Source organism: Monodelphis domestica, chromosome 2 (assembly GCF_027887165.1).
Source record: "Monodelphis domestica isolate mMonDom1 chromosome 2, mMonDom1.pri, whole genome shotgun sequence".
Taxonomy (NCBI): domain Eukaryota; kingdom Metazoa; phylum Chordata; class Mammalia; order Didelphimorphia; family Didelphidae; genus Monodelphis; species Monodelphis domestica.
In genome coordinates, this window is record NC_077228.1 from 101,783,465 (window position 1) to 101,797,185 (window position 13,721).

Genomic DNA, 13,721 nt, shown 5'->3' on the forward strand with positions numbered 1-13,721 from the left:
AGGGCTAGGGTTAAATCATATCACAACACAGATGGCTCAAGACTCTTTGGGATCAGGACAGCTAGGTGGCTCAGTAGATTAAGAATCAGGTCTAGAGAGGTAAGGTCCTAGATTCAGTGTGACCTCAGACCCTTCCTAGCCACTTAGCTGTTGCCTAACCCTTACCACTCTTCTGCCTTGGAACCAAAACACAGTACTGATTCTAAGTTACAAGGTGAAGGTTTTGGTTTTTTAAGAGTCTTTGGTGGAGAGGATCTCTACAGAGAACTGGCTCTCTCTGAAATTGAAGCTGCTGAAGTTATATTTTTCCCATTATTGCCCAGCCCCAGAGTCCTTTTTAATCAGGAAAGTTTTTGTTAATAAGAGCGTTCACAATAGCAGATCTCTACTAATGGGAACCAATGCCTGCAGGTTAGGAAGTATCCCTTCTCTGTCTGATGAACAGTATGAGCAAACGAAGAACGGCCCAACTGGACATTTTGTATGATGAGGGATCTGCTAGTGTTTCCAGGGTTAGGATGGAATTGTTTCTCCCCACTTTTGAAAGGTAACTTGGTGTTTGAAAAAGTACTGATCTGGAAGCCTGATGTATATAAATGGGATATAGTGCTAGCTCTGTGACCTTAGGCAAGTCGATAGACGTCCAAAGGCCTCATTCCCCTCACCTACACAATACAAAGTTTGGATTAGATCATTTCCACAGTTTTGTTCATCTTTAGGAAAGGTCTGACTTTTGTCCACCTCTGGAAAACTATTAATTGCACCATAATTTTGGTAAAGGCGTTTATTTCTTTCATGAAAATTCAGAGTTGTGATTTTGAGGAATAATCTAGCATATCTAAAAACCAGACATGGGAAAAATAAATAGGTAAAAACCACTCTTGGTCCTTTTAGCAATACAGTAATTAGGTTCAGTAAAAAAGCCACCAATCAAACTATTCAATGATGGCAGCCAGGAAAAGACATTTTTTTTTAATGGGTAAGATGTATTCAACATACATGATTTTCCCAGCATAGCAATACTTAACCTCAGAGTAAAAGTTTTACTTTATTGGGGAGGTGGGGGGGGGGGGAATAGGTTGCCCTCTTAACCAATTGACCAACTTACAAACAAGGTAAGGTTAGCCCTCTGTCTAATGAGTAGGTGCAATAAAAAAGGTCTGGTCAGCCAAAAGTGAATAAATAAATAACCATAGACTGGAAAATCTTACTCCTAGTGAGTCAAAGTGTCAATCATATTCACAGTCATCTCTCAAGGAATTAATGTCAGCCAGTGTTATCATCTAAAGCCTATTTGCAGAAGCCACAACAGCCATGTCTACTGTCCAGGATGCAAAGCAGTGACGACATCCAGAGGACATGTCACAAGCCCAAATTTATAGTTACAAGACTTAAGTTGGTGTGGAGTTTTGTCCACTAAGTATGATCCTCTGACCCCGCAGTTTTACAACTTTTCACTCTCTGCTGTATAGCACCTCTCCCCTTCTGAGTTAATCATTTCTCTGCCTTTATCTGCCAGGAGTTCTTATCTCTTTTGCTGTCACTTTATAACAGGGTCCTCTTATCAATCTGCAGAAAGTCACGTGATAGGACCGAGCCTATCGTAAGTTTCAATTCTTCTGATTAGAGACCATCATGAAACTGGATACATGGTTTACAGCAGGTCACTAATGTTGGAAAAAAGTACAGAGTCCAGCGAAAGACCTGCTTGTTACTTTCTGAATTCTTGGACATTTTGTGTGTGTGTGTGTCTGTGTCTGTGTCTGTGTGTGTGTATGTATGTGTGTGTCTGTGTGTGTCTGTGAGTGTATGTGTGTGTATGTGTGTGTATGTGTGTGTGGTTTGGGGTTTGGGTTTGTTTTGTTTTTTTTTTTTTTCGGTTAACTTTCACTGAAGGTTACTGTAGCCTGTGGAATCTTCCTCAAGGCCAGAAAAATTGACAAGCTTCACCTTTGTCTTCCTCAATGGTATAATGCTTTAAGTTCAAGAGGGACTTATAACTATACTTCAGAATGTCTTCTAATTCTGATACTGACGGCATCCAGGAATCACTAAAGCATGGAGTAACACCTATCAGTAAGTACAAGTTACTCTGCTTGTTATGATGTATCTGCTTTAATGTATAAAATCTTCTCCATGGATTCACTATTGCAAATCATGGCTTTTCACTTTGTTTTCCACAAAGCTGAACTTCCTGGAGGTAACAGGCACAGAGATGCACATGTGTAGCTCAAACATTTTAAAGGAAGAAATAATTTCTTTCAGCAGATAAAAATTATCTCACTATGTACAGAATAAGTGAAGTTTTTCATCTATCATTTATATGATCTAAAGTAGTTGGAAAATATAATTCATCGTATATGATTTCCACTTGTCTTACTGTTCTTAAAAAATTATTTTGTTTCAGTAAATAGTAAGTTTGAAAAGAGGAGGCATTTAGGGTGATCTAAGCATAACCTAGATATTTTTGTTTTGTTGGGTTTTTTTTTCAAATAATGCTTATGCACTTTGCAGGATTACTTCTGCAATGCAAAGTTGGTGTCCTAGTACTCTGTGACACTGATGAAAGCTTATAGTGTGCTTGTGCTTTAGAAACACATAGCCTTGCTAAATCTAGGCTTAACTGAATGTAAAAAAAATGAATGGTCACAAATATGTTATTTAAGGCTAGTTAGCCCCACAATTAAATGACTAAGGGGAAATTATTCAGAGTCTAGACTGATTGGCATGTTGTCTATTCCTCCCTGACTTTTGATTAATTCATTAATTCCAAAACAAGTGTTCCTTTCTAGCTGCATATGTTGTACCCTGCTAAACTTTCAGACTGAGGTTTCTCTGGAGTTTCCAGTTACCTATCATGAACTTCACAAAGTCTGAGTTCTTCTGTAACAAGAAGGGAAATTAGCAAGATTTCTTTTTTAATCCCTTCCCCTTTCTATAACAGGTTCAATCCACTGAATGCTCTGATAATTTTTTAAAAGGTAACAATACCCTAAAACATGTGAATTGAGGAAATGGTTACAAAAATGTGCTGTCCTCCGGGAAAAAAAAAGTCAATGGAGCATACATGGTACAACACAGGCTCAGTGGATTTGAGGAAAGAAGGCAGGAAGGAAGGCAGGAAGGAAGGCAGGAAGGCAGGAAGGAAGGCAGGAAGGAAGGAAGGAAGGAAGGAAGGAAGGAAGGAAGGAAGGAAGGAAGGAAGGAAGGAAGGAAGGAAGGAAGGAAGGCAGGCAGGAAGGCAGGCAGGAAGGCAGGCAGGAAGGCAGGCAGGAAGGCAGGAAGGAAGGAAGGAAGGAAGGAAGGAAGGAAGGAAGGAAGGAAGGAAGGAAGGAAGGAAGGAAGGAAGGAAGGAAGGAAGGAAGGAAGGAAGGAAGGAAGGAAGGAAGGAAAGAGGGGTGGGGTGGGGGACAAATATGTGGAGAAGAGAACTGAAAGAAAGACAGAACATTATTCATTTTCACCAGACAAGATCTTCTGCCGTGCATAATAGGGTTGTTGAATTGCTGGGAGGAAAAACTCTAGAGAAGTGTTACATGGTATATAAAGAGAGCTCAAGTGCACTTATAGCAAGTGTCATTTGGGTTTAAGATCCTGGACTGAGCAAAGCCTCAGAACTGTACCTAAACCCTGCCATTAGGAGCAATAACACTGAATACTTTTATGGCACTCCAAATGAGGGTTAGGGGTGAAAAAGGAACCCCCAGTCGGGGGAAACAGGGTGTACATTATAAATATATTTGACCAACAGATCCCAGGGGAATACAAAGACAACATTCCCTATTCTCCCCATATTTCCAACATGCAGCACAGGTACTAACTCATTCATATTTCATTCTTCAGGGACTAATAACAGTGAATGGTAGTGATTTGCTCCCTAAGGCTAGAGATAGCAGGGGAGGAAGGCAGGACCAGAGACGCTGAGCTGCTCCCCTGTGGCTGCTTTTCTTTGCTGGACTCCTGCAGCCTTGGGAGTTTTTTTTTTTTCCTAGGCTGATGAAAAAGATGGTCTGGAGAAGTTGAGGAGGGGTTGATACGAGTATGTGATGGAGGAAGAAGGAGGAGAAAAATGGACACTTTTCCCTTTCTCTCTAAGGCCAATGAAGAATACCACTTGCTCTCCCTCCTCCCTTGCAGCCCCCTCACTAAGAGAGACAGTGATAGAGGCAAAGAGTTAAAAATAGAGACATTAAGACAAACTGCTCCAAGTGATTTTCCCAACTCCTTCAGAAATGAAAGCTTTCTCCCAGGCTAAAAGGCTAAGGATGCCTTGGCCCAGGATACTGGGCCACTGCTTCCTCCTTTATCAAAGGATCTAGGGAGATGAGAGGCTTGAGTCACAGACCTCTCAAGCCAACTATGCCTCTGGGGTTTATCCTGACTGAGTTCAGACGTCAGTACTCACTCAGCGCCCCAGCCAGTACCCATTCCCCCTGACACTCTGACACCTTAAACCTGTCCTAGGGCTTCCTGGCGCCAGACCCAGGTGGGAGATAGAATTCCACAGTTGGTTCCCCAGAACCAGGGGCCTCTTTTGGGGTCCCAATCCTTCTCACAACACTTATACCCCTTCCCCCACTGTACTCCCATTGCAGTCATACTGGGCTATGCTTCAGTTTGACCTGAAGACCTCTAGGGGCATCTAGTTTGCATATCTACTATATATATGCCTGTCACTACTACACTAAACTGAAGTTTTATACAGAGGGTTCTAGGCTAGTGTGAACTGACAGCCTTTAGGGGAGAAGGGAGGTAGTCAAATGGGGTAAATGAGATAGAGCATAGATCATTCCCTTTCAAAAAAGGATGGGGGGGGATTAAGGCCCTCCAATTATCTGCCTAGGGTTATCTGGTTCCAAAGATATTATTTATGCAACTTTCAGAAGATTGACAGGATGCCCTAGTTGCTTAGAATGGAAACAAAATCCAAAGAGGGGTTGATATGCCATAGACATTATAGGCACTCAAATATGGATTTAAATTTATAGTTATGCAACCATAACTAGCCATGTATGGTTAGATATTTATGCAAAGGGAGAGCATTGAGTGGTGTCCTCTAGTCATGTTTGTGGTTATGGTAGAAAGCAGAATTAGAATTAGAAAGTAAGTATGGGAAATATACCCATTCAACCCTGGTGAAGAATATTGGGCCTGAGAGGCAGGAAACCAGGGTTCAATTACCAGCTTTGCCACTAATTAGACTAAGCTGCTTCCACTCTTTGAACCTCAGTTTCCCCCTTTATAAAACGAGTAGCCTGGAGCAGGTGATTTCTGAAGTGCCTTCAAGTTCTAATATTCCATGATTCTGTGGGGATACCTTCATCCTGAAGTTGATTAATCAGTACATTTAAGTTTTTTCTATGATTCAACAAGTCTTCTTTAGCTGATTAATGTGCTTGCAGGTATTGATATATTCATGAGGGAATGAATAATGTCAATCAAGTATTTGTAAGCTCAAAATGTGCTTTGCTTTTTATTTTACATATGTATGACTATTTTGTGGATATTGCATAGAACACTTTTTTAATACAGTTTTTTATACTCAATTACATATGCATGTGTAATGTAATATAAAAAATGTGGTGCACCTTACATTCTATCCACATAGCTCTCTGCACCTCCCCACCTCACCCCACCCCACCTCCATCCCCCATGATCCCATACAAAGCTCAAAAGCGTCTTGCTGGAATCCAGCGCCAAGAAAAAAATTCTCAAATTCTGTGAATATTTTGATCTTTGAAAGAGCATATCAGTCAATGAAAAATGAGATATCTAAGTATGTCACCCTAACCCGGGCTCTAGCATCCTTTCTCCAGCAGCTAGGAATGCCAGTTACCCAAAGAAGGCTTTGGTTCCCTTGTGAAATGGCTGTAGTCCGCATCTCTGCGGTGGAGACGAAGTTAGTTTGTTCTCTCTCTCGTTCTCCCTCCTTCTCTCTCTGTCTCTGTCTCTGCCTCTTTCCCTCCCTCTCTCCGTCTCTTCCTCCCTCATTCTCTTCCTCCCTGGCTTCCGCGGGGCTCTTCGGGTCCCTTTTCATTGGCTGAGAGAACAGCAAATTACTTACTGGGGGGCGGAGGGGGGGGGGGAGGTTTCCGCTAGGAGCACGGCGGCAGAAAGGGCAGAATATTCTGTTCTTCAGAGCCATGGGAGAGGGAGAAGCAAGAAGGTTGCAGATAGCCAGTGCCTTTTACAAATCCTTTCAATTCCAGTTTCTAGAAGTAACTTTGATTCTCTCTCTCTCTCTCTCTCTCTCTCTCTCTCTCTCTCTCTCTCTCTCTCTCTCTCTCTCTCTCTCTCTCTCTCTCCACTCCCCGTCCCCTTCGTCCCCCTAGGTCCCCCGAGACCCCAGTCGCTTCTTGCTTTTTTGCTTGGAGCAGAAGAGTCTGGTATCTCTCTTCCCTTCCCTCATTCCACAATCCCTCAGAGTCCGGCTCAGGACACCTATCTGGAAGTTATTTGACCACTTCCTTACCCTTATTTTGATTGAGCTTTACCTAGAAACTCTTCAGAGAATCCCGAGAGGTAGGGGCATTTGGACTTGAGGAGAAATAGAAAGAAAGCACGACCACTCTTAACTTGAGAAATTGAGAGATCAGGGGAATAAATACAAGCCTGCTTTATTGACGTTTCTCTAAAGGGAAGAGAGACACAGATAGACAGACTGATAAGGGCTGACTGACAGTCACTGTGACAAAGAAAGGAAGAGATACAGAGAAAGAGATTTTTAATTACAAGTGACTTAAAAGTCCAGATGACAGTTTTGGTAGGGGGAACGTAGTGGAGATGTTCGAGAAGAATCGTGTTGAGCGTTTGAGTTTGATAAAAACATGTAAGGAGGCATGTCCCATTTCAAGTTTACTTTTGCAATGATTCCCTAATGATTCCAAATTACGTATTGATAATTCTCCCCCTCCCTCCCTAAGTAATAGTTTGCAACTTCTCTTTAACATATGTAATGAGTTTTTTAAGTATTTGTTGGTACTTGTTAGGTCTTTTTTGAGGGAGGGGGATTTGGTTGTTACACACTCACCCTTTTAGGAGAAGGGAGAAAGGCCAGGAGACAGAGAATGACACAATTTGTACGTGTTAGTACAGAATTGAGGGCTGTAGTAACATATGTAAAGATACTGTTTTGGTTTCTCCTACTATAGTCAGCTGTATAACTGATGCCCCTCCGGAGTATCATGGGGCAAGGATCTAAATGAAAGAAGGGGGGGGGGGGGAGGGAGGGAAAGAGGGAGGAGGCTAGGTCTCAGAGTTTACAGGCAACTGAAAGCACTGGCCATTCTTACTAAGGGAAATCTATTGTAGAGGTACTGCTTACCGCTTAGTGTTAGATTTCTCTAGAAATACTCCCAAAGCTGGTGGGATGGAAGGGTGAACGTTAAGATACTGCAAGCTGTGTGGTCTCCAATGACAACCAGCAGAAGGAGCGAGACTGACAGACAGACAGGGTGCTGAAAAGGAACTGGGAGGAAAAGCAAGGCATCTAATTGTTACAAAAGCTTCTGTGGAGCGCAGATGGCAGCAGAATCACTCAAAATGAGCTACTGAGTTTAAGAAAAGGGAGCTAGAGGGGGATTAGAAAGGGAGGGGAGGGAAGGGAATGATGAAGGAGGTCGTCATAAGGACATCAGTGACTGGACTGCATGGGGGATGGAAGGATGGGAAAAGACTAGGACAGAATCCAGAAAAGGGGGGGGGGGGGGGCTGTGAAAGAGGATAATCTCAGAACAGGCATAAATGAATGTGTGTATTTTTTTTGCATATGTGTGTAGATGCATGTCCATGCTGTTTTTGCCTATAGCATGAAAAGGTGCTGGTCTCATATCCCAGGTTAAGGTTCTCAGTTTCATTCATTAAGATCCTGCTTTACTAAGTCAGGAACTGTGTAGAATCTGTTTTCCTTCTTCAAACTCAATATGTACCATCCCTTCTCCTAGAATTTGACCCAAATAACCTTACTATGAATGGAAATTCTTCTGGGAAGATCAGACAGGGAACCATAAGCAACCTTGTACAAGCCATGTGAGGGAAAGAATCATTGAGAAAGTCAGTGAATTCATCTAGATGTTGTACTTTCTCATTATTAAAATGGGACAGAACCTAAAACGTGGTGCCAAAAAGGCAACATGCTAGTTAACATTTTTCTTTTAATAAGTTGGGAAGCATAAGGGAGTTGATGGAAGATGCACCTTGAACCCCTGTTTAAAAATTCTACAGGGTAAGGACTCCAATTACAGTTACTTTAGCTGCTAATCCAAGCAACATCTATCTTCTTTAAGAGACTTGTCCTTTATAATTTTCTCCTATTAACAAAGATGAAGTTGGTTGGCCCCACAGCAACACCAAGTACAGTCAATCACTATCATTAGGTCTCAATGAAAATGGAAACCTTCAGAGTTTACCTTCAATCTGCAACTTTTTATTTAATTCCTACATTGGTGGGTGCAATGGACAGAATACAAAAGAATCTCTATGAGACCCAAATTTAGTTGAGCCTACAAATCTAACCTGAGATGACAGCACAGTGTTAAGGCTTGGTTGCTGCCCTTAGTGATCAATAGTAAGTTCATTTTGCCACAACTAAATGTTTTCTAACATTAAGCTCTGTAGAATTATGTGTACGTGTTCATTTTATTTCCCCAGAAACATCACAGTTTCTGGTGGCCTCTTTGACTGCATAGTGTTCAAACTAAAATAATAGTCACTTATGGTTGAGTGGAATGTAACTAATGTTCTGTGGTTGGTAGCAGATGGACTGGAAGGTACATAAGCCTAGTGAGTTCTACTTTTAAAGGAAGAAGACTTACACACCCATTTACAATTACAGTAAAGAGGAGAGATTAGACTACTTCTAGGAATTCATTTCTTCCCATCATCCTCAGAGAATTTTGCAAGACTTAGCAAGGAAGATCTAGATCTCAAAATTCCCTGTGAAATGCACTGAAGGAGAAAGTGGGTACATGGTCCTAGAACTTGACACAAGGATCTACAATAAGAAAAAGGGGGGGGGGAGGGTTCAGTAATTTTCCAGGAAAGTAGCTGTGTGTCAGGCAATTCAAAAGATTAAGGCCCAGATAACCCAGCAATGGCAGTAATGTTTGGGGATGGGGTGGGGGAAGTTTAGGGTAGTTTTTTTGTTTGTTTTTGCCTAAAGTACTCAACTAACTGCTTCAAATCTACATTTCATATTTCCATTACAGAAAAGATCTTTAAATTGGTAAAGTACATTGCAGATTTGGTATAAAAGACACTTGTTTCCTAGTTTGTTGGGGGTAACAAGGCATGCCTCTGACACTGGGCTTTTGAAAGAAATATGGCTACTGTATTTACAAAGGGAGGTGCAATGTGTTTTGTTTTGTTTTTCCCCAGAAAAGGTATGCTTTCCAGAAGAGAAATGTGCTCCAGTTGAATGTAGAGGCTTTCTTTCAGAAACCCCTGGGCTTGTAAATACTGTTTAGCAAATATGTAAAGTTCTACTTAAATGTATTGCCTCTCCCTGAAACATGAACTGGAAAGCTCCAGAAATATTAATAATAATCATAATAATAACCCATTTATATAGCACTCTTAAGGTTTGCCAAGAGCTTTCTTCAGGAACACATTGTTATTGATATCCCCATTTTCCAGAAGAAGTCAGGAGTAACTTTGAGGTTCTTTACTGCATGAACGCTTTCAGATATGCATTCCCTGTCGGGATGCAAAACTAAGTGGTAGTGGGGATCTGTGGAAGATCGCTAAGTTTTCTATTCTCCCCGCCACGGATTTCTGCCGTCTGCTTGTGTGCTAATGTTTATATAGTCTCTGCTGCTCCTAGCGCTGTTAAAGTTGAGCAGACACCAGATACATTGGTGAGAGAAAGAATAAACTCTCCTGGCTTTTCTAATAGCTCTAATTGGCCACCACTAGCGGCGGGTTAACATGGGGTGGGGGGGGTTAGGCACTGTGGGATGATCCCATGGGAAATAAATTTGTTGGGACAAAAGTAGAGACTTTCTAGTTAAGGAAGAACCAACATCAGCTCTTTAGGGGAACCTGCGTCCAGGATTCCTCTATCTTCTTTCTCCACAGCGCTCGACTAGCTGAGAGCCCAGGGAAACTTACAAAGTCTGTAAAGCTCGGATTGCTCACTAGAAGCCGGGAAACTAGAACCACTCTTGAAAATCTTGACATTTCACTGCCCTGTCCAGCCTGCACCAGGTTAAAAGTCCTCAGGGTTGAGCGACCCTGCACTTGTCATGTCAAGTACCGGCTGTTCTCAGTGCCCTCTCTGGAGTGCGGAGCTGAGGAAGTGAAAGGTTGGAACGATAATTGGGGAGGAGAAGCGGGGGGCTGGTGGGGGAAGGGCCGCTAGAGAAGAAACGGGGAAGTGGATGAGGGGGAATGAGACAATGCAAGTGTATGCAATGGGGGGCGGAGGGAGGGAGGCGGGGAGTGCAGAATAGATCTCCTTGGCTTCCCAGCCTTTGGTGTTAATGGAAGCACACACATCCATTGGAGCCCCGTGGATGGATAAAATATTCTAGGACCGTGCTCTTAGGGCTAATCAAGGCTACGGGAGCCTCCCCAAGCCATCATCTTTTATAATTGGAACCGTCAATCAAGACCTTCAAGACAAAGTCAGAACCAAGACGGGTGAACTCAGGAGAGAAGTCTTGGTTGTAAGAAGGGAGGATGAGCTGAAGGGGGTGGGGGGAGCACTTTGCAAGAAGTTGGCAGAGAGGCCTAGAAGAAATGGGAGTAAAATGATAATTAAATTGGAGCTTCCTCCAAGGGTTGCTCAAGGTGCCTGATTCTCAGGCCTGGCTTTGAGGAGCTCCAAGTTAAATTATCCCCAGAAACTAGAGCCCAGTCACCCCCAGATTGGGAAAGACGTTTTGCCAAATAATGGAAAGCTACCTGTTGTCTGTTCGCACCCCACCAACAGAAAGGGGGGGGGGGTCTTACGTTTCTGGGAAATGGTCCATCTGACTTGCACTGGTCCATCCGTCCATAATTCCAATCTCTCTGTCCCGTCATAGATTTAGTGTCCCCGCTCCCCCCGCCCCCCCCATATACACTTTCTAGCTCCAGTGACTGAGAAACTAATAATTTAGTCCAAATCTTTTACAGCCACGGGGCTAAATATTTACAGACTATTTCGTGGCGTCAATCCTGAACGGTTAGAAGCACTTTGAAATTAGATGATGGGGAGGGGGGCGGGGTGTGGAAAAGTGAAGGCAGGTGCGGTGAAACTTGCTTCCTGAGGATCCAACATGGGGGAGTAAGGGTGTGTCGCCGGGGGTGAGAGTGGTCCATTAGCACTGCCACCCTATTTGTATCAAACTACTTCAGTGTGATATTTAAAGGTAAAGCCAGTGACTCAGGGAGTTGTCCGGTCTCATTCTGAAGTGATGCAAAGGATCCCCTGAATAGGACCTGGTTTTAAGTAAACAATTCGTTTCAACTTTTCCCCATCCTGACTGGCTTGTTGTGAAGACGTCACAGTAGATCTGCTTCAAGCCCTAAGCGTGACCAGGCTGCTCGAAGAAGCCTCAAGAACATGGTTTGAGGTGAATGGAGAGGCTAACCTGAAAGAACAGGCTAGGCCGCCAGGCCATCCACTGGAGATTTGCTGAATGCAGGGTTTCCTTTGGCCACAGGTTTCCATTATTTTAGGTTCTACTCCCAGAAAAAGCTCTCCGCATCTTGTGCCTCTTGGAAGCTAAAGACAGTAACCAAATGAGGTTCAAATGAGAAGCCCCCAAGGCCAGCGGAAAAGCAAGAGTCAGGGCACCAGTTGGCAGTCCTCTCTGATATTAATGTGAGTTCTCCTCCTCCACCTCCCACAGGCCCCGGCAATCGCGACACAGTTTGGGGGCTGAAGGGAGAGGAGGTTCGTTTACCCCCCTAGGAAGGTTCACTACAGGAAAATAATGGACTCTGTCTATTTGCTCCTATAATAATTACCACTCATTCTCACCAGCTTCCAACCTCTCCCTTGGTAATGAAGGTTCTAGGTGTTCTGGGAGTGGGCTGGTTTAAGAGTTAGGTAGGGTCTAAGCTGTAGCGGCTGCTGATTCACCCCCACGACAATTTTGTTTTATTTTTGCTTTTTTTTTCTATACTCAAAAGTTGGAGTTTTCTACTCGCCAGCTCACTCGCCAGTTGGTAATCAAAAAGCCCCCAGATTGTTTGTAGAAAGGACAACAACCTAGTAATCCCAGGAGTCCTAAAAGATTTCTCCCTCTTGGCGCCCCACCCCCAAACCCCCACCCAAACCCTGCTCCACCATTCCGCAACTGTCCCTAAATCCGGAACCCCTCCTCCAGGTTTTAGAGAACCTGAATCTCAAGACACCCAACTCAGGTCAATATAAAGACCTCAGAACATGATCTTCTCTGGATCAGAGAAACTAGTGGTGCCAGTTTGGAAAGGGGTACATAAGTGATTTAGAGAGGTTTTTTGAATTGCTGTAAAGGGCATTTTGTGAGTTTTTTAAAATATTCATTAATCTTCAGAGTTTAGACGAAGAGTACTCTCTAACCATAGCAGAAAAGGTCAAAGCCATTGGTGACTCTTTCTAAGCTTTAGAGAAATTAAATTATGAAGATGTTACTTTTTGTTGGGTGTTGGGGATGCAATTTAATATCATCTGAATTATTTAGATTTAAAGGAGTAAAAGGCCTTAGTGGTTATCTAACCTAATTCCATTTTACAGATGTGGAAACTGAGACTCAGAGTTTAAACTGCTTGTCCATGGGGAATATGTAGCAAAACCCGGATTTGAACCCTTATGTTTTCCAACTCCAAATAAACTATCAAGTTGTAAATGCAATTTTGAAAGCCCGAGGCACTTGAAAGTCACTATCTTTTAAAATCATAATATAATAACAATAATAATCCGAAATCTATGTCTTTGATTTTTTTCTTTGAAACCTGACAACTTGGCTAAAAAAAACCACATTATATAATCTTGTGGCTTCAGAAACTTTGAAAAGCAAAATGAAAGTTGTCAGATGGAAAGGGGGAGTAAGCAGTTGGACATACTCCATTTAATATAAAAATGCAGATTATGCAAGGCACTGATTCCAATATTTTTCTTTTAACGTTACCCTAACTAGTGGACAGTGGGGTCTTGAATGCATAATCCCAGTGCTATTCAAATAGACGCCGTTTCGGATCTTTTGAGATTCAAATCCTTCCCAGTGTATTGAGATAGGCAGCAATAATTATGGGATCACAGTCGCAGATCCTGAATATGAGGCATTTGGAATGCACGCAGAATGTTGGAAAGAATGTTTTCATCTTGTTGGGATGAGGTCTGAGAACTTTGAAGAGATCGCTACTCACTGAATGCTGAGGCGGAGGTTGGTGCTATTGCGTAGCAGATGGTTCTTTAAAACGTCTTTAAAATGCTGGACCTCATGCAGATCCATCCCCCAAAGAGGCAGAGGCACCAGAATGAAAACTGAAAGCCCAGACTGATCTTTGTGTCTTTTATAAAAGACAAAAAAAGTTCACAAAATCTGCGAAGTCTGAAGAGCAGAACATACAGGTTCGGCTATGTCAAAGTAGGAAGCAAAAAAAAAAAAGAAGAAGAAGAAGAAGAAAGTAAGACCCCCCACCCCCGCCCAAGGACCCTCAGAAATAAAAAGGAAAGGTGTGAAAAGATGGTTTATTGACACCACTACCACCACCACCCACTCCGGCAACTGTTGGTTTTCACCTTGTTAGCC

The 13,721-nt window shown here is 42.7% G+C and overlaps 1 protein-coding gene across 3 annotated transcripts in view; it reads left to right on the forward strand.

The window, feature by feature from the left end:
• Positions 1–1,612: 1,612 nt before the first annotated feature.
• NR5A2 (nuclear receptor subfamily 5 group A member 2) overlaps positions 1,613–13,721 on the forward strand; it is a 174,331-nt gene continuing 162,222 nt past the window's right edge. The window contains exons 1-2 of one of the 3 annotated variants that reach the window (XM_056815692.1): positions 1,613–2,076; positions 10,075–10,301. Coding sequence is in view for 2 of the 3 variants with exons in the window: in XM_007481028.3 (XP_007481090.1) it covers positions 2,013–2,076 (64 nt within the window). In the remaining variant the exon portion in view is untranslated. The remainder of the gene's footprint in view (positions 2,077–10,074; positions 10,302–13,721) is intronic. The other 2 variants (XM_007481028.3, XM_001377396.5) reach the window with 2 other exon arrangements.